Source organism: Liolophura sinensis, chromosome 3 (assembly GCF_032854445.1).
Source record: "Liolophura sinensis isolate JHLJ2023 chromosome 3, CUHK_Ljap_v2, whole genome shotgun sequence".
NCBI classification, from domain to species: domain Eukaryota; kingdom Metazoa; phylum Mollusca; class Polyplacophora; order Chitonida; family Chitonidae; genus Liolophura; species Liolophura sinensis.
The window spans coordinates 11,622,364-11,642,618 of NC_088297.1; the positions used below are offsets into that span (position 1 = coordinate 11,622,364).

Here is a 20,255-nt window from a genome sequence, read left to right on the forward strand (position 1 = left end):
AAAAAAAAATCACCCAAAATATTAAAGCTCATATTTGCAAATAAATTTTGACTCTCTTTCATCTGATTTTGGCATCATTTTTATGTACACATAAGTTATGACAAACAGGATGTAAGCTAGACTACCGATAGTGATCTTTGTTATTTACAATTAGCTTAGGTTAATGATCCCTTCGTGAAAGTGGCTGCTGTACCTGTTTGGTCCGCCAGGACCTGCGAACTGTCCTTGCTGAGGCATCATACCCCCCATCTCAGGACCCGGACCCCAGTGGTGCGGAGGACCTCCGTGGCCATGCATGGGGCCTCCACCCCCTCCTCCACTGCCCCCACCGTAAGGCATGTCATTGTAAGGCTGGTAGTTCCCTTCATCCCTGCACAGAGGGAAACAGGAAGTTACACGCAGACATTAGGGATTTACAATTATTGCCATATTCTATTATTTTCATCAGAACTACAAGACTTAATCATTTGATATCTCATCACACGAGTGATTTGCTCTTCTCTCTCTCTCTCTCACTCGCTGAAATAAACCATAAGAATTTGTGGCCTGATTCGCCAAAGCCATAACCCAACATATTGAAATCTTTAATTATGACTTACTGTAAACCTTTTCCACCCCTAAAGCACTTTTTTCATTGGAATTTTTGCATACAATTACGACGCTAAAAATCATTTACTCGTGTCTGTAAAGATGCAAACTTCATAAAAACGTTCAAAGTTTTTCTCCACACCCCATAGTTCTCTCGGAAAGATTCAAAATAGTGATTGCAGAGGCAGTTGATAAGGTTGAAGAAATAGGGTACTGCATTTTATTTACTTATTTATTTATTTGCTGTTTTATGCCGTACTCAAGAATATTTCGCTTACACAAAGGCAGCCAGCATTATGGTGGGAGGAAACTGGGCAGAGCCTGCGGGAAACCCACAACCATCCGCAGGCTGCTGCAAGACCTTCCCACATAGGGCTGGAGACGAAGCCAGTATGAGCTGGACTTGAACTCACAATGACCGCATTACTGTATTTTAAACAACAATTACAGATTGTAGGTTATAAAATATTACTTTTCATTTATTTATTTATTGGTGTTTACACCATACTCAAGAATATTTCACATGCATGATGGTAGCCAGCATTATAGAGTATTACTTTTGGCGATGAAACTTCAAAATAAGTTGAACCCTTAAAACACGCTTACAAGGTCAACAGAACTCTAACATCCTGGCAAAATAAGTGCAACTTACTTAAGCCATACATCAAATTTTAAGTCAAATACAGTAATAAAAAATTTTAAAAAAAGTCATACCAGTCGCGTCTCATCCTCTTCATCTGAGGAGGGCTCCCTGGACTGTAGCGCTCTCGACGCCGTGAGTCGTAGCTGTCTCGACTGTACGGATCCCGGTTACTACGATCTCGACTTCTGCTGCTCCAGACCTCACGATTGCGCCCAGAGGTATTGCGGGACCTGTTCAAACAATGAACACATGTCAGTAAGCAGCAAACATATTTACAATCTAACAGTAACATGTGGACTTATCATTTAATGTTTAGTGCTGTACTTCACCAAGAGTTTGGTATGTACAAATACACGTCCAGAAGCACATAAAGGCCTTAAAATGATTGTTTTGATGCCAACACCTCAGGTTTTTGATAAGACATTAATCAAACTTCACTACCCCCCCCCCTCCCCCCCCACCCCGCCCGGCTCAAAATACCCCACTATATATTGTTTTGTCAAGAGCAGTGGGCTCTACATACATGTAATACACATTGAGAGAATAAAACTCCTAGCATTGGAGGTTTTTTCAATAACGCTTGTTGTATCAAAATATATGTAAGTAAGTCTCTATGCTTGAGGTCTTAGGCTGTGCATATATTTAATAAATTTTCACCTATATGAGGAGAAGAAGGAGTCAACTAGGTCTGTGCACATATCCTGTGTCTTTTAGAGGCAGGGTGAGTCCAGGCCGCCAAATGCTGCCCCCACTGACATGAATGAAGTATTATGCTGGAGACACCAGATATGACACCCCCACAATGTCATATTAACAGGCCAATCAGTCCTGTTTCCTTCTTGTGATGTCTCAAAACTGAGTGCCAATCAAGGCAGCACAAAGTACCATTTTTTTTTACAGTCTTTGGTATGACCTAGCCTGTATCAAACTATCAAAAAATCTGAACAGATATTGGTTTGTCAAGAGCACTCTACAAATACACTTAGAACGAGTAAAATACCTAGCAGTGGAGGTGTTTCGATATCGATCGTTGTCCCAGCCATCTCGTCTGCGATCATCTCTCCTGTCATAATCATTCCTCTCCCTACGGAATTTATCTCTGCCCCTCCTTCTATCGTACTCATCATCACTGTCCCCCATCCTGTGTCACGGTGTCTGAAAGCTGATAAATATGAAATAATGTATTAAAGGAGAAGGTGGAGTGTAATGACACAATATCAAATGAAAGAGCATGAAAAGTTCTTGCATGTATAGTCCTTACTATTTGGGTAATTGAGACCATCTCTTGATATATCTTGCCAATGCATGATAATGTTCAAAATAAGGATGTGACAAGGATGCTTTCTGAGAGGTGGTGATGGGCTCAGAGCTCATAGCACAATGATCATTTAGTTGAAGTTAAATTTGGGAGCTGCTATCGTGGACTTCATCTAAATTGAGCTGGCATGCGGATATGTTCTTTGAGAGACAGGGATGGATCAGTGTTATGAATGTCAGAATTCTAAAATAGTACACCAAGACCATGTAGACTTTTGTGGACTAAGGCCTAATGAATTGAATGTTTACATGTGAATTGGAAAAAACTCTTACTACGGCGTGAACCTGCAAATTTGAAAACTGCCAAGGCAGTTCGTTCCGATATTTCCATTGTTCATTTGTTGACAGCCAAGCACAAATTAAGCCAGGAACCCCTGTCAAATTCTACAAACACTACAGGGATGGAGATGGACAAACAATGTTGTTGTTGAAAAATCTCCGTGAACTTCGCAAACAAAAGACTTATGCATGTAAGCATTCCCGAAAATGCGCATCGTCTGTCAGTTAAATGAAGGAAATATCAATAAAATGGTTTATGTACAGACCAGAATTCATGCTAAGAATCTGCAATGTACTATCGTAATGTATAAATCAGGAAAACAAGCAAATAATTTACCTCGAAGATAATTTCCTTCCGCTAGCCGGTGCACTGAGGTCGAAACGAGGTTGATGGTGAGATTTAAAAATGCGGAACAGGATTTTCTTGAAAATGCGGATAAAGACTTTTTGAAAGAAGATCCACCAATTACGAAAAAATTAAAACTAAAACGAAGTAATAACTACAATCAAATAAGACCGCTGACAAATATCCCATGAACTTTCTTTACTTGTTGTCATTTATTTATTTCCGATATGCAGGTGGTGGCTGGGAGAGGGTATCGATCTGAATTAAATTTACTAAATGCACCATTCTTTTTGTCCATATTAATTTATGATACTTGCAACACCATTTTAATGTTTTGCTATATGTTCAGTTTTGTTTGTGTTAAAATGAGTTCTCTTTTTAAAACAAATGTCGAAGCACACTACCAGCCAGTGGGTGCATGAGCACTTGGATCGCTGATGTTGGGGTGTACTTTGGATGTGGTGATAATCAGTAAAAATAAATGTTTCAAAAATGACACTGTAAAGAAAAGCGTTGGGTTCAGAATAACGAATTGAATTACCTGTACCACATGCAATAGTATAGGCCTGTCATATAGGAAATATCCTATATTTGCATTACCTGCCCAAATTCTGGGCATTCAATCTTCTCAGATTTATGATTTGTCATCAGGTATATCATCAGAGGACTTCAAACAAGTCACAAGATAATTGGTAAGTGGTTCTCTTATACAGGCAGGTTGTAGGTATCCCCTACTTGGGCTCTGATTGATTTTCTCCCACAATAATGCTGACCACAGTTGTACGGTATACATGTAAGTGAAATATTCTTGAGTAGGCCTACAGCTAGTATAAAACACCAGTCAAAGAAATAAATAAATCATATACGACCAAGAGTCAAATCCAGTGAATGCCCATTAGTATTTTTTTTCTTGGCTTTTTATAACTTCATGCTGATCCTAAATTCTTTTACAGCATAATCCACTGATGTGTTATAGGGCATATCACATTTCATTTGCAGGCTTAGTTACCAGAGAGTGTGTGCTTCTTTCCAGTCCTCACACTGATCCAGTGGTATCTCTTTTAAGTGTCTGAGTTTGCATGTAAGAATTTCTCTTTTATTTATTTATTTATTTCATTGGTGTTTTATGCCGTACTCAAGAATATTGTACTTATATGACGGCGACCAGCATTACGGTGGGAGGAAACATGGCAGAGCCCGTGGGAAACCCACAACCATCCACAGGTTGCTGAAGACCTTCCCACGAATTTCTTTTAATAAATATGTTTCACTGGGATTTAAAACCCTACTGAAGGGTAATTTGTTGATTGATTGATGGAGGAAACCAGAACATTGTCTTTTTAAAGAATACTGTATCTCACAGATCACTCAATTTGCAAAATTAATGGTATATATTTTTCATTTTCTTCGATTTGAGAATAACATCAATTGAAAATTATTTTTGTCATATCCCAGATGTGTGTCCTTTTACCCGACCAATTTTATAGTGCTGCCTCAACAGAACACCAAGCTGAAGACACTGGACATGACACCCAATCCTGTAATGATATAGTGACTTCTGAGCCAATCAACAGCCTGCTTAGGCTATCACTTAGGACTGTATGTTGTGTGAGAAGTGACTGAGTGATTGATGTTTAATGCCCTACGTACTGAAGTATTTTCGCTTGGGTAATAGTGGAGAGGTTATTGTATATAGTGCCTGGAGGAGCAGGCACATGACCATTGCAAACCTCTTCATTTATTTGATTGTTGTATTACGCCGTACTCAAGAATATTTCACTTATCCGATGACTGCTAGCATTATGGTAACAGGACAATAGGCAGAGTCCAGGGGAACCCAAGACCTTCACCAGGTTAGTGGCAGAATTTATCTTCCCAGGTATGATCAGAGAGGAAGCCAACGACAGCATTGTTGAGAGTCTCCTGTGTCACTGTGCTGCACTGGTATGCGAAACCACTAGGCCACAGATGCCCCAGGAAACAGCCAGAGCTGGATTTGAACATTTGACTTCATTTGTCAAGAACATAACGGTTCCTGTGAATCTGTGCTTTAACCAGTTAAGCTAACAAGGCCCTTATTAGTACCAGGTGAAGAAACGCCCTAATTCACTCAGGCTGGATCAATAAAATTCAGCCCAACTGCATCCGAATTAAGTAAAACCTATTCTTAGCCTCTCTGCTTGATTAACCCATATTTATTTGGTTGCGTAGGTACCTTTGAATCAATCAGAATCGACGCTTCAAATGACTTGATCATGTTGGCTTCCTCTTTTCTGCTTGCAGCAACCTGCGGATGGTAGTGGGCTCCCCCAGGCTCTGCCTGGTTTCCTCCCAGCATAATGCTGGCCATCATCGTATAAGTGAAGTATTTTTGGGTACGGCGTATAACACCAATCAAATAAATAAATAAATAAATCAAATGACTTGAAGCGCTTATTCCACTTTCGAAAATGTTGAAGGACGATTTGCTGGAGGAAGAGTAGGCTGGGAATAGGCTTTATCCCACTTCACATATACACTGTAGTACCCTATAATTCATCAACCTTTTTGCATATGAAAGAGAAATTTTCAGAGCAATCCAAATTATGCACATTTATAATCTGATTTTGGAGACAAAACTACATTAGTTTGGTTGGCCATTTCTTGGGCTTCAGAAAAAGTATAATTTTACCAGCCTACACAGAATAATGCCTTCAGAATATGCTAGAGGAAACACCCTGCGAACGTGTGAAAAGGTTGAAGAATATTACAGTGACAAGTCAAAAGGGTGCAGGGTTTACCTGATCTCAAAATACCAAGATTATAAGTTTTCAAAAACCATGCAGTCAAAATTCAATTTGAACTCTGGCTGGTCTTCTGCCCAGGAAAACACTTTCAACATGGGAATACTTACCAGAGCTTTAACATTCATAGTTTCAGACGAGCACCCGAATTCCTCGCAAGCAGCAGGTGATAAATAACATGGACCTAGAAGGGCGAAATGCTGATATTTGACGATTGCTAAAGTTTAAACTATGACAGGACATTGAAACAATCATATCTGAAAGACAGATACACCTTAATTACTTTTCCAGAAAGAATTTCTTACCTAAAAACTATACTTTTCAATTTTTATGCTAAAACCTGGTTTAGTGCCTATCTCACCAGGGTTAAATTCGCTTTGTTTTTACCTTCAGTACTCTAGCCTTGTGACCACAAAGAGTATGTTGATGATTGGCTCAGAGCAGCTATGACACCACTGCAAAATTATGAACATTCTAGATTCACCGGAAAGTGATCACCTGGAGGCTAAGTAGATTGTAATTACCATGGTAGTTACTGCAGACTTATATGGTAGTTACAATTAACTTACCCTACAACCACTTTGTGCAAGGGGATCCAGGGCTAAACAAGAGTGAGCGAGCGAGCGAGTGAGTGAGTGATTAGGGTTTAACGTCGCACTCAACAATTTTTCAGTCATATGACGACAAAGGAATCCTTAGAATGCATGTAATGTACCTCCTGGTTGCAGGACGGATTTGCACTGCTCTTTTGTCTAGTGCTGCTTCACTGAGACATCTTACCAAAGGCAAGTAAAAGCCACCTTGCCCGAATCATTATATTGGATATGAGTCAACCAGTCATTGCACTATCCCCTGGCTAAAAAAGAAATTAACTATCAATTTTGTTGATGTCAATACGGACAGTGGCCAAGTTTAGGCGACACCAATTTAAACTTTTGTTTTACGGGCAGCACGAATCATTATTCAATGTCAGACGGAGGAGGGTTAAAAAAAGAATAAAGACAAAACTTCATCTAACTTGTAGAAAATGTGTTGAATGTCAGCATTGTTTTTTCCTGTTGAAGACATATTAAAATGATAAGAAACAGGACAATCATATAAAGATCAACATCAAACAAAATAAAAAAGGTAATAACTCACAATATCACACGTTTATTTCATACTCAAAGGATGGAGGTTTTGTGTCATGACATGTAGAATGGTATTGAAATGCAAATTAATACACATAGGAAGAATTATTTTTCGTAAAATTTTCTTTGAAACCATCACGACAACGCTTCAATTTATTTTAATATGGTAAATATATAAACTCTAAACACACAGAAGTTGTGCATAAATAATTCTTTGCAGTATTTAACAACAAAACTATACATAAAAACAGCCTCTTTTTAGTAATAATATAATAATAAAATAAGATAAAAATTCGTGATGAGAGAGCATACAGCAGTTGAGTGAAAATAATTCTTTGACATTAAAAAAAAAAAATTATATATATGACCGGTCTCTTTTTAGAAATGATATTATACTAACAGAATAAAAACCATGTTAAAGATAAGAATTTCATGAGATCTCCATGTAATGCAAATGATCTCTGCTTCCTGCGATAAGATACAAGAAGTGAGAAGTTTGGTGTGATGTCACATCACTCAACGAAGGGATTTAACTCTAGCTGACAACCTGGGAAAGTCCAGATTGACATAGATGATGATCCACATTCTTGTACTGCTAAATCTCAGCAGCTTCTTTGATGACTTTTGTTAGCGATTTCTCCACTTGACCCACAAAGCCTGGGAAGCTAGGATCGGCCAAGCACAGCCTAACAAAGGTGTCCAGGTAGTCAGGGTTCAGGTGAGAATGTTTGTAGGCGTCAGGTAACTGAAACTTCGTTAGCCCTGTTACCACCTGAAGAAAATAAATCCAGACAAAACTGGCTGTACATATTGCAACTAAGTGATTAACAGACTATGACCCTGACCGTGTCATAATTTCACTTTTAGTGGCAGACAAATACACACTAATATACACAAAGACTTTCAAAAAGTAATACCAGGGTCACAGAAATCCCTGCACTGTGCATTGCTTCAGTTGTCTTACCTCAGCCAGCTTACCAAGAGTTACCTCCCCTGTCAACACTATAGGTGGATCACTCAGATTCTTCTTATATTCGTCATCTAACTGAAAAAATGTAGATTGATTTGGTGAACCAAAACCTTATTAGACCACTAGCTGCAGTGAAAATTTAGTTCACGAGACAATATAAGAAAACTGAAAGCCATTTTAATTAGATGCTTCTGTAAAACAAATCTGACCAAAGTTAAAAAAGAACCAAAAAAACAGACAAGCAAAAATTCAAAACAACTGACATTCACCATGTGAGGTTTCATGTCTTCTGGCACAAAGATCCATAAGTAAATGGCCCGACTTCAAAGATTGGAGGCCAGTGTTAAAAGATAGGATATCAGTGATCTGACTGATGGATGGAGAGACAGTACAAACAATGGAGAAAGCTGGTACATAATGAATTGCTTTGAAAAGACATCAATGCTTATGATTTAAGATCTAGTTTGCATTGGAACTGCCATCAACTGATTGAAAATTTGAATTTTTTTTTTTTAAAATCTCCTTAAACTTACCTGACTGTTTTTCACAGGTATCTTATCAGCATTACTATCAGTCAAAGGTGTGACTTTGATGGGAAAAAACTTGGACAATTTTGCCTGGCAACTAACACATGCCCCATCTCCCTCTTCAAACTTCACTCTGAATCTCCGTGTTTGTCCCTATAAAACCAAACACACAAACAAGTATTTATCACCATTAGAAAATAGACATTCAATAACATATTTAAGTTAACTGAACCTTTTCAGACCAATTTTAAGAGTGACTGAGTGAGTGAGTGCTTGGGGTTTAACGTCGTACTTAACAATTTTTCAGTCATATGACCACAAAGGAATCCTTAGCGTGCATGTAATGTGCCTTCTTGTTGCAGGACGGATTTCCATCGCTCTTTTATCTAGTGCTGCTTCACTGAGATGCCTTACAAAAGGCAAGTAAGCCGCCCCGCACAGGCCATTATACTGATGCGGGTCAACCAGTCGTTGCAGTATCCCCTTCATGGTAAATGCCAAGCGAGTAAGTAACAACTTCCTCTTTTAAGGTCTTAGATGTGACTCGACCTAGCATTGATCCTGGATCTACCGGTCCCGAGTGAGTGAGTGAGTGCTTGGGGTTTAACTTCGTACTTAACAGTTTTTCAGTCATATGACGACGAAGAAGTCCTTAGAGTGCATGTAATGTGCCTCCTTGCTGCAGGATGGATTTTAACCGCTCTTTTATCAAGTGCTGTTTCACTGAGACACCTTACTGAAGGCAAGCAAGCCTCCCCGCCAGAGCCATTATACTGATACGGGTCAACCAGTCATTGCACTATCCCATTCATGCTGAACGCCAAGCGAGGAAGTTACAACTTCCTCTTTTAATGTCCTAGGTGTGATTCGACCCAGGACTGAGCCTAGATCTACTGCTCCCAAAGTGTTATTTTCACAGGTATAATAAATCTTTTTCAATGTCAGAGATACCAAATTCCAAAAAATTTAATTTATTTATTATAATTAATTTGGATTATCCTGACAATTTGTCCTGTTAAAGACTTATTAATCAGTAAGCCTTGAAAACAGGAAAATCATGAAAAAAAACATGTGCTGTAAATCTTTCTTTTCAGCATATTCTGTGTTGTCTGGCAAAATTATACTTTTTGTGAAGTCCTGAAACTGGCCAATGCAAACAATTGCACTAGAAGTTGCTCTTTCATATTTGAAAATCATTGAGGAATTTGGGTAGATCAGACAAATTTTAAAAATGGGTTTTCAGTTTTATTTTTCCTCCATTTTTGGATTTTTAAGAGCCCGTGAATCACAAAATAAAATTTGTGTCACCTGAGCCTGGCAGGGAGAAAGAGCAAAAAGAAAAACCAATGAGGGAGTTTTGAGTTCATCACTAATGGTAGGTCCTACTGCATCATGTGACCTGTCAAAAATGTTACGCAAGTACTTTTGATCATATTTCTTATAAAAGCATTTTATAAAAAGTTATTTCGATCAGATGATCGATGGAGAAAACTGAGGTGGTGAAATGAACAAGTTACTGAAGGAAACAGGTGCCCTTTGTGCCTTCATAACATGATGAGACAAATGATTTGCAAATTAAAGTAAAAAAAAGATTGTGTAATATATCGCATAATACAGCAGGACTGTTCCCGTCTTTAGCGCAAAAGAGTTCAAATTTAAATGTATTATACATGTACATAAATTTACCTGAACTTTGTATAATATCAGAAGACTGTCGCTCTTAGCAACACCTCTTATCCAGGGTTTTGATTGGCTGAGAGAGTGATTCTCCTGAAAGGCAAAAAGATTGCATTTCATCACCTACATGTGTTGGCGGCTATTTGTAAAAATAAGGCAAAGCTGGTAAAAAGTGTAAGCCTAATATAAACCCTACAAACACATAATCAATTTTTCTTTATTTGTTGGCTGCAAAATATTGACATTTTTCTGTCAAATTGCCAAATTTCTTCCAATTCCCTCTCCCTTAGCCCTGAACCAACCCAACAGACAAGAATATCACGGCTAGTACACATATAATTCCCTTTTCAGTTTGACAAAGTATATTTTAAAGATATGGGAATCAAAAAAATCACTGAACACACAAGCCTGCTCATTTTGATTTCACCTGGAATGAAGGCTGCCTTTCATAGAACTAGAGAAAGTCTTTTTCTTTCATTGTAAATGGCAGTTTTGTACTTACAATCTCAAAAATAAAAGCGCTTACTTGAAAATCAATGAAAAATGATCTCCAAAGTATTGTCAAATAAAAAATGACTCCAAAACGACAAATTTTTTACAGATTGTGGATTACAATGAAATACTTTTGGTCACCATAATAATTTTTTTCTAAAAAGAGAAAAATTTTTTGTCTTGAACATGTTTTTGAAAACAAATAAAAACAGAACTTTCAAGATGGTTGTTTAACATTATAGTGCTTGACCCACAAAAGGTTTTTGTTCTCTTTTTAAAAAAAACATGATTTCTGACCACACCACTTTCCGCAGAAAACTGTTGTTACTTACGAGCATGGTCTTTCCTTGAGTAAGCACCAGATGGTTGGAGTTTGTCACACTCAGCATCAGTCTGTCTCTGGAACTGTCATAAAACTGTGGCATAATAAAAAAAGGAGACATATTTACTGAGCATTAACAACTAATGGTCATTAGGATTACATCAGCCATAAGAAAAAGGCAAAGGAATTGGCAAGCAGACTGCTTAAAGGGATTTAAAGAAATTAAATATCAGGGGAGACAATGTAAGTGACATAAAGGGGAATAACTCATCCTTTGCATGGGCGCAAATGCACTCATGTGAAGGTAAAAAACAACTTCAAGAAACAAAAAGCATCACATACAAGAAATAAAAATGCTAATCCTTACTGCTTTTACTTAATTTTCACTGTATTAAAATCATATGATTTGTAAAACCAATTTCTCTAGGTGATACATGAAACAAGAAGTTTCGTTTCCTAAGTTTCTATGTAAAATGGTAACATATACTGTTTACTTCAAAAGTAAACCTTTATCGTTGCAGGCATATTGGCTGAAAGGTCTAGACAGTTGGCATGTACATATATTGCCAGCAATTAGATGCCTCACTGATATCTTCAGTTCAAAGCCAATTTTCGGCACTAGAATCTGTGCTACATCCATTAAGTGTAAATCCCAAAAAATGTTTATATGTATTAGCCAATTATGAAAATAAATAGGTACCGTTCTACTATAGTCAGAGTAAAAAAAATGAAGTGTGGGCCTCTGTGGTTCAGTTGGTTAGCTCGCTAATGCAGGGTAATAACCCAGGTGCCTCTCACCAATGCGGTCGCTGTGAGTTCAAGTTCAGCTCATGCTGGCTTTCTCTCCGGCCTCACGTGGGAAGGTCTTCCAGCAACCTGCGGATGGTCAGGGGTTTCCCAGGGGATTCTGCCTGGTTTCCTCCCACCATAATGCTGGCTGCCGGTGCATAAGTGAAATATTCTTGAGTACAGCGTAAAACACCTATCAAATAAATAAATCAATAAATAACTTTCATCACTAACACTGTTTCAGGTGTTTGTTGGAATCATGTTGTGAACATTTTAGATATGCATGAATGTGAACTGATTATAAATAGAAAGGCGGAGGGTTTGTGTTTTCATGACATCATCGAAGGAATAATGTAACTCTTTGTTGCAGGACGGATTCTGCCACTCTTTTATCTAGTGCAGCTTCACTGAGACAACTTACCGAAGGTATGTAAGCCGCCCCGCCCGAGCCATTAAGCTGTTGCGGGTCAACCAGTCGTTGCACTTTCCCCTTCATGCTGAACGCCAAGCGAGGAAGTTACAACTTCCACTTTTTAAGGTCTTAGGTGTGACTCCACCCAGGATTAATGTTCTACTACTCACCTCCCAGTCACCCGATGCTCGGGATTGAGAGAGATGTGTGTCAGGGGAGACAAATCTGGCATATCTCTGTATGGGCCACTGGGCGACTGAGCAAAGATCTTCAGTCATGCCTCACAAGGTATACTGCTGGCCTTGCATGTTTAGTTCAAAAACTTTCATGTAACCCTAACCAAACAGTCTCAGTCATATTTCCATATCTGAAGAATAAAAGAAGAAAAGAAGAAAACATTGATTGTTCTGGGCATCAGGCTACTCCAAGTTATTTATTTATTTATTTGATTGGTGTTTTACGCCGTACTCAAGAATATTTCACTTATACGATAGCGGTCAGCATTATGGTGGGAGGAAACCGGGCTGAGCCTCGGGGAAAGCCACGACCATCCACAGGTTGCTCACAGACCATCCCTCATACGGCCGGAGAGGAACTCCGAGTTACAAAATTTTTGCAGAACACGATGGACTTTCTACATCTGTACATTAAATGTCATATAACTCTTCAGGGTCTAGGATGGAGGACATCACAGTGTCAGTAATATAACAAACCATCCTTTGCTTAGTTGCGGAGTGGGTGAGTCTCAACTGAGCAGGACAATTCCAAGAGAGAGAGAAACATCAGCCGCGTGTTTTGTCTGATTTACTGTAAGGAACATTTACTGTTGTTCACCTGCACTATAAAACTTTGTTAATAAGCACCAACCCTGAGTCAACCAAATGTTCCTACAAAATAAAAAACCTGTTTATGGGCCTGTTTATCCAAAACGATCCATGGCAATCACACAAATTCACAAGAAAAGGAAACTTTCAGAGTCAATCCTACTGAGACCACAATCTTGATCTGGTTGTCTCTATAGCAACATGATTTTTGTGGCCTTAAATAAACTTTGCCATTCATCTGTCTTCACTCTGATGTACATTTGATTTCTTTATTTATTTGATTGGTGTTTTACGCTGTACTCAAGAATATTTCACTTTTACAACGGCAGGCAGCACGATTTACATTTCACTGCAGCTGAGAAAGGGCATGACCTTGAGGTCAGTCGCGCTCAGTCAGCATGTTGGCAGATTCAGCAATCCTTAAAACAGGTTACAAGTACAATACACGCACTACTCGCTTAATGTTGATTGGTGAACAGCGATAAGTGTTCTTTAAAGTAAATCTGACATAACCGGGGTTGTTTTTCTCCAAAACCCTTGCAACTGCATTACTTGAATAAGAATTACCCTACTCCGCAACTAAAATTTGCCAGGTACCAGACAAAATGCCTGACTTAAAGGCACAGCCAAAGCTGGATTTGAACATGTGAACTCATTGTTCAAGGGCCTAACAGTTGCAGCAAGCCAATAGTTTAGCTGTGTGAATCCAGCAATCTATGGCACTATCCCAAACTGACTGCAGCATTGTGGATTTGGATCCTTGGAAAAAATTGAACACAATATATTTACAATACATAATGAGGTGATACATGCTGAATTTCATTTCACTGACTTAATTGTGGTTTCCTAACAAAGCCAAAATAGACAGAAGAAATATTTGGCATTTATGAGTGACATTATTTAGTAACAAGTCACACCATCGCCCTAACAGGTGAATAGCCTATTAAACTTCCGTACTGGTACTCTAGTACGGCTGTCAAAAGAAGGGGTTGCAACCATCCTATTGTATGGGACCATCTTCATGGCAGTGTAACAGATTTGACAACTGTTGAATTTAAACAAAATAGCGTGCGCCTTTCCGTTAGACTCACAATTGATTAGAACTGGAATTAACCAACGGATTGGTAAAACAGGGTTATAAAAAGCGAGGACTTCTTACATATCGGTACGTCATCCTTTCCACATCTGTATCTGGCGGGCTTTTGGGTGAAGTCTCCAGATGCAGGATTATATTAGATGGCTGGTAAATTTATTTTGTGTTGATGTAGTGAGAAAGGTACGAGCCACATGTGCTCAGCAAAACGACCGAATCCAGGAGAGTTTTATTGCGCACGGTTAAATGACGTCATGGTTTCCTGTGGCAAACGAATGGTTGGTTTTCGGGAAATGTCAAGACGAAAGTGAAGCGATTTTTTGCATCATTCATTGTCATTGGGTTTTGTGGTCCCCGTGAGAGAGTCTTTGTTTGAACAGCAAGCAGAATGTCGGTGGAAGTTGAAGTGGGGGTTGCTCATGAGGTAGAGTTGTTTTTATTTCCTCTGTTCACGTTCTTAAATTCTGTGAACTGCAACAACAACAAAACAACAAGGGCGGTCTTAATTTGGACTTTACCCTGGAGATACACAGTAGTTTAATGAAACGAAAGAGAAACTTGCTCATTGATGCGTTAAAAATTGGTCCTCCGTATTAGTATATGTGAGAACTATATACCCGGAGGGTTACTGGGTAGTTGTGAAGACAAGTTGTGAAGTTGTGAAGATACTTTGTCAGTGTTTGTTACTCAGTGAGCGCTTCTTGAAATGTTCATTGAGAAGAGCTGGTTCATCATTGAATTCACGCCTCTCTTCCACGTAACAAACAGCAACCTCAACTCTAGAATTCCTCTCAGTTCAAATAAATTAAACTTTGGGGCCTAATTTCAAGAATTTCTGATTATATATCCACCTCAACGTTTAATTGTTGAATTCAAAAACACGATAGGTCCATGGCGCAAGGCACTTTGCAGAACGAAATTGGCCATTAAATCCAACCCCAAATTGGCAGTACACACCAATTTCTGGTGTGGACTGAGAAGAGATGGGTCTTTTTGATCACTCCTGCAAGTTTCAATCAATTTCAGACTAGTTGTATGCAGAGAACCTGATAAAGTGTTGCCTTACCCAGCCCAAAGCTAAGCTGGACGTTCCTACTGTAATGCCCAGCTTCAGTCATGTAGACTTCTCCGTGAACAATTTCACTAAAAAAATCTGCTCAAACCCTACCTTATTTTTGTGATCCACTGATTCCCTAAATTGTCCGAAATACAACATGTCAAAGCCCAAAATTAAGGCTTTTGGTTTTGGTGAATCTCACAACAGGTCAGTTAATTACCACTCAGTTCATTTGACATTGATCTATGCTAGGGAAGTTTTGATGTGCATGTAAACAGTGGTAAATGTTTCTTACTGTCAACCCGACACATTTGGGACTGTTTCATGTTGTAACTCTCACAAGTGCATTGTACAATGAGAGTTACCCCACTCTTCAACTACGAGGGACCGTGATGTAAATGGTTGAATGTAGCTCAAAGGCCAGCTGAGCTCTCCATACATAGACCTTGTTTTCTTTTCTAACAAACTGTTACTTCATACTGAGTTACCATCTGTTAATAAATAATTGTATGTTTTTTTTTTTTTTGTTTGTCAGACTCCAAAGCGGTCCCAGGTGCAGAGTTTACCTTCAGATTTCACAGATGTTCAACCGCGATCATATGATCCAGATTTCATCTCAGATATCAGTAACAAGATGCAGGTCCCTGAAAGGATTGCCATGGGAGATCGAGACCTGTCAGAAAATGGTTACATGATGGATGACCACAGTGTTACAAGGCCGATGAATGTCCCGGATAGGATTATATTAACAGGTATCATCTTGAATAGAATGGCTGACAAAAGAGCCAGACATTGTAAAAGAATTGACAACAAATAATATAACCCAAGTTACTTCGGAAGAGGGAATAAAACAAATCTAAACAGTCACAGACATTTTGGTAAATGTATAAATCATCTTCCAAAAAAGGAATACATGACATGTTGCATCACTTAAACGGTTTAAAGGAAAAACATTGTTCGGGTGATATAACAGTGGAAATAGACACATCGTCTGTTTATAGAAATTACTTGCTCCTGATTGGATAAAACTGATCACATGGTGACACTTTCAGTTGCCTCAATGTGTGTGACTTCACAAAAATAAAAACTTCTGAAGCCGATTCCACAAACAGAATTTGGACACATTTGTCTTAAGATAACATTGGTGTAGTGGTCAAAATTTTCATTTACAGGGCTCAAAAATAAGCCCAAAAATGAAAATCCAAAATCGTTTTTCAAGTTTTGACTCAAGTCAAAATTAGCTTTGTGGAATCTGCACCTGCTTCTAGAGGAATACTGTATCAGTGATTATGTTGTACGCTTGGTGTAGTGTTGTCTTTTCTTTCAAAAAATGAGAAATGTCGAAGTTTCTCCTCTTTTTAATGTTCTTTAAATTTTGTGTTTATATCAGGGCTTCTTATGTTCAAAATCTGGCCTGAATGATAGGCCATTCCCATATATGTACAACTCAGTCAGTGTAATAGGAACAGCTTGTTGAGTTACATACAGAATGTTTTAATACTGATGCTGGTTGTTGAAAAGGTTGAACAATTAGGGATATGCATTTACAGTGTCACATTTTCTAAATAGAGTTTCCGCTTCGGGAGCAGTAGATCCAGGATCAGTCCTGGGTTTAGTCACACCTGAGACTTTGAAAGAGGAAGTTGCAGCTTTCTCGCTTGGCATTCAGCATTAAGGGGATAGTGCAATGACTGTTTGACCCATGTCAGTATAAAGACTCGGGCGGGGCAACTTACTTGCCTTCGGTAGGGAGTCTCAGTGAGGCAGCACTAGATAAAAGAGTGGTGGAAATCTGTCCTGCAACAAGGAGGCACAGTACAAGCAATGACTGTACGTACTATGACTGAAAAATTGTTGAGTACGACATTAAACCCTAGATTTCATGAGTTCCCTCACTGACGTTTATGAATACAGATGTGATAGATAAACAGTTTTTGGACTGTTTTATGTAACTGGTTATTATTCTTGCAAAATACTTAGCACTCGTCAAAAAATAACCCTTCTTATCTTTAACTTTTATGAGCAAAATGATGTTCATGCAGCGCAGAAAAAACAAATATGTAAAGATTTCCTATTATTCAAAATAAGAAAACCAATATTGTCAAATGGCTGTACTTATTTAATTATGACCTTGTTGGGGGATACTAAAAAAGTTTCTACTTGCTGGTCATCAATTTGTACTCAATTGTATTGGTCCAACAAGGTAAAAAGAGACATCTCAGTAATTTGTCACGATTCTGCAATGTTGGCACCATCAATCTACATGTATGACCAAGAATCTGCTGGTTGAGGTATAAAACCCTTATCATGTGTATATGTGTATAAAATATTATTGTTTTGAGGCTCAGAGAGTATGGTTTGCCTTTCTAACTGGTGCAGAGTTCAATCCCAGCTTTGGACATGGAATTTGAAGATTCATCTGCTTTTAAAATTTGCATGGGCTTGGGTGACAATTTAAGTGGTGGACAACACAGTATACTTCATCTGGCCATTTGCTCTGTATTGATTAATTGTCCAATTGTCTTCCACCAATGTACTGTGCATATCTTTACACATACTTTACATGTGGGAAAGTTTGTGAGTAACTTGCTGAAAATTGATGTTTTTTTCTGGGCTCCATTCATAAAGCTGACAGAACACAATATACGTAGACACTATGACTCCTCATTTTAATATGACTGGGAAATTGTTAAGAACAGACATGATTTTTTTCCGCTTTTTAGCGGAATTCCGCTTTTTCTTTGTTCAGTTTCGATTAATTTACCTGTTTTCCGCAGATTTTTCCAGCTTCCGGGGCCTAGGCGGCCCCTGGACCCCGGCCTTTTTGGGCTATGATAGTAAATTTCAGCTATTTTCTTGGTTCACCACAATCATGTCTGTAAGAACGATGTTAAACCACAAGCATATTAAATAAGTGAAATATCATTCAGTATGAGGTTAAGCAACATTCCACTCAGTCAGTCAACCGATCAACCGTATTATTTTCCAGGTGCCAATGAGCATGTGGCCACTAGGCCTCGTCTACAACAGTTCCAATTTGACACCGCGCCAACACAAGCCGCTGACATGTCCTACGTGAATTTGATCACTCCTCCGCGTACCCTGACCCTGGGGGCAGAGCACTTTCCCACTGTGGATGATCCCGAACAGTTGGAGGAGGAGGAAGAGCGCAGGGTTCAGCACTACACTCAGCAGCTCAATGGGTACTGAATTTCACCTTAAATTTGGATCGTGATAGCAGACTGTTGCTAACGACTTGAAAATTCACTGGACAAAGTACATATCTGCATGCAAAATATGTCATAAAATTGTGCTACACGTGCTGCATGAATTAGCAGTAGGATAAACAAATACCAGACTATAGTGTATTTCTTTTAAAGAGTTGCCTACATTCAGCTGTCTGTAAAATCAGTCATACTCGCTACCAAAATTGCCTTTAGTGAGTTACACATAACAACACAAGCTCTACACAGGGGTGTGCTGGAAGTTCATATTCTTGCAAAGAAAATCAAATTAGAACTCTTGTTTTCTAATCCATAATGTTAAACTCCATAAACTTAGTTTCGACACCAAGAACTCATTGCTTTGGGCATTATTATTCATTATTATTCATTATTATTAAAAAACCAGTCGCATACTGGGGAATGGGATTGGAGAGTCATTTGTTTTAGAGTAGATGAGAACAAACTCCACGCTGTAACGCATCCTACATTACACTCTCAGATAGTAGACTACATTGTTTTTTACATAACAAGCTTTCTTAACGTTGAGCATTGAAGCCATACTACCCGAGATCATATATGATAAAATTATGTTCATTTATTAAGGTTATATTATACTAAAACGTGTAAACAATTTCAAATATGGCAGAGGCAGAAACAGTTTTAACAGTAAGGTCCATAGCAGTTTAGGAAACTGGTGTTGGCCTCTGTCAAATCATGTTGAACTCTGCCTAATATCCAGCATGGCACTGTTTTTTTTTTAATAATAATGACCTCACCTGAGGCAATGGGTTCTTGTCATTAAAACGGGGGCTTATGAACTTTAACACAATGAATTAGAAAAAGTGTTCTAACTTCAGTTTTCATGCAGTAATGTGAATTTAGAGCTAATGTTGCGTGTCACTGACTAAAGGTAATTTTGGTAGCGAGTATGACTTTTACAGACAGCTGAAACTGATTTTACAGACAGCTGAAAATAGGCAACTCCCTAAAAGAAATAGACAATAGACATGTAAGCTGAGAATTTGATAGTGTACTTTTGCTCATAAAGCAGAGTTTGTCCTGTACTACTATTATATCTCCTGTTAACTTCTGTTTCTTTCCCCTGTCTTCCAGGGCTGCCATACCGGTTCCTTTCACCCCTGGAATTTCGCCTAATGACTCTCTGCTGCTAAACGAGGAAGCAGAGGGAACCTTGTTAAGGACGCAGCTGGCCAAGCTGACGAGGCGCCTCACTGTCATGGAGCAGGAGAACCAGAAGAGGTCGCAAAGGGAGTTAATGCTGTACCCGATTGTGTTTGGGTACTTCCTGTTTAAGGTGTTTGGCTGGTTTTTCCGCAGTGGTCGGTGACTAGTGAGTCGGCCTGTGGGAGACAGGCTGAGACTAGTCTACAGACAGTGCATAAAACTTCTCCTCTACTGCTTAGCTCTTCTAGGGGTGTATCAAACCACCAGGTCTGGAGTACTGTCCAAGCTGTACAAAGTCACTTGTAGCATGCTCTACCAGGCCATGTAGATAGACAGATGTCTTTACCAGGCCATGTGGATGTCTTTACCAGGAGATCTAGATGGACAGATATCTTAATTGGACTATATTCGTTGATAAATGTCTGTATATCAATTTACGATGCACATGTATGTTCAGATGTCTTTACCAGGCCATTTGGATGTAGTTGGATAGATGTTTGCATCTGGTCATATACACATGTATGTATCAGGCAATGTACATGAAGATGTACAGACGTCTTTACAAGTCCATATCTTGATTGACAGATACGTCAGTAC

General features: G+C 38.8%; 3 protein-coding genes across 4 annotated transcripts in view; 1 reads left to right on the forward strand and 2 right to left on the reverse strand.

Annotated features, from left to right (window-relative positions):
- Positions 1-3,186, reverse strand: part of LOC135463689 (serrate RNA effector molecule homolog) — a 23,868-nt gene extending 20,682 nt beyond the window's left edge. Inside the window, exons 1-4 of the mRNA XM_064741068.1 lie at positions 3,165-3,186; positions 2,232-2,393; positions 1,303-1,461; positions 194-370 (exon numbers count right to left, since the gene is read on the reverse strand). Of these exons, the coding sequence (XP_064597138.1) occupies positions 194-370; positions 1,303-1,461; positions 2,232-2,371 (476 nt within the window). The 5' untranslated portion in view covers positions 2,372-2,393; positions 3,165-3,186. The remainder of the gene's footprint in view (positions 1-193; positions 371-1,302; positions 1,462-2,231; positions 2,394-3,164) is intronic.
- A 3,943-nt stretch (positions 3,187-7,129) lies between these two features.
- On the reverse strand, positions 7,130-14,291 carry LOC135464141 (meiotic recombination protein REC114-like). Of its 2 annotated transcripts, none has more exons than XM_064741634.1 (7): positions 14,259-14,291; positions 12,446-12,642; positions 11,085-11,168; positions 10,270-10,353; positions 8,590-8,736; positions 8,051-8,131; positions 7,130-7,858 (listed from the first exon to the last, which is right to left on the reverse strand). In XM_064741634.1, exons 2-7 carry the CDS (start codon positions 12,551-12,553, stop codon positions 7,682-7,684), a joined length of 681 nt encoding a protein of 226 aa, XP_064597704.1. In that variant the 5' UTR covers positions 12,554-12,642; positions 14,259-14,291; the 3' UTR covers positions 7,130-7,681. The 2 variants fall into 2 exon arrangements, with proteins under 2 accessions (XP_064597704.1, XP_064597705.1); XM_064741635.1 differs by having other exon boundaries at positions 14,191-14,287.
- Positions 14,292-14,468: 177 nt separating this feature from the next.
- On the forward strand, positions 14,469-20,013 carry LOC135463754 (mitochondrial fission factor-like). The gene is made up of 4 exons (XM_064741177.1): positions 14,469-14,616; positions 15,785-16,001; positions 18,239-18,452; positions 19,587-20,013. The coding sequence occupies exons 1-4, from the start codon at positions 14,581-14,583 to the stop codon at positions 19,819-19,821; spliced, it is 702 nt and encodes a 233-aa protein (XP_064597247.1). The 5' UTR covers positions 14,469-14,580; the 3' UTR covers positions 19,822-20,013.
- The last annotated feature ends 242 nt before the right edge of the window (positions 20,014-20,255 follow it).

Bases quoted from the DNA above. Each gene is read 5' to 3' on its own strand.
- LOC135463754 (XM_064741177.1), top strand. From the start codon at position 14,581: ATGTCGGTGGAAGTTGAAGTGGGGGTTGCTCATGAG. The intron at 14,617-15,784 runs GTAGAGTTGTTT...TTTGTTTGTCAG, and splicing joins AAGTGGGGGTTGCTCATGAG to ACTCCAAAGCGGTCCCAGGT. The intron at 18,453-19,586 runs GTACTGAATTTC...CCTGTCTTCCAG, and splicing joins TACACTCAGCAGCTCAATGG to GGCTGCCATACCGGTTCCTT.
- LOC135464141 (XM_064741634.1), bottom strand. From the start codon at position 12,553: ATGACTGAAGATCTTTGCTCAGTCGCCCAGTGGCCCATACAGAGATAT. The intron at 11,169-12,445 runs GTGAGTAGTAGA...ATTATGCCACAG, and splicing joins GAGCATCGGGTGACTGGGAG to TTTTATGACAGTTCCAGAGA. The intron at 8,737-10,269 runs GTAAATTTATGT...TTGGTTTTATAG, and splicing joins TGATATTATACAAAGTTCAG to GGACAAACACGGAGATTCAG.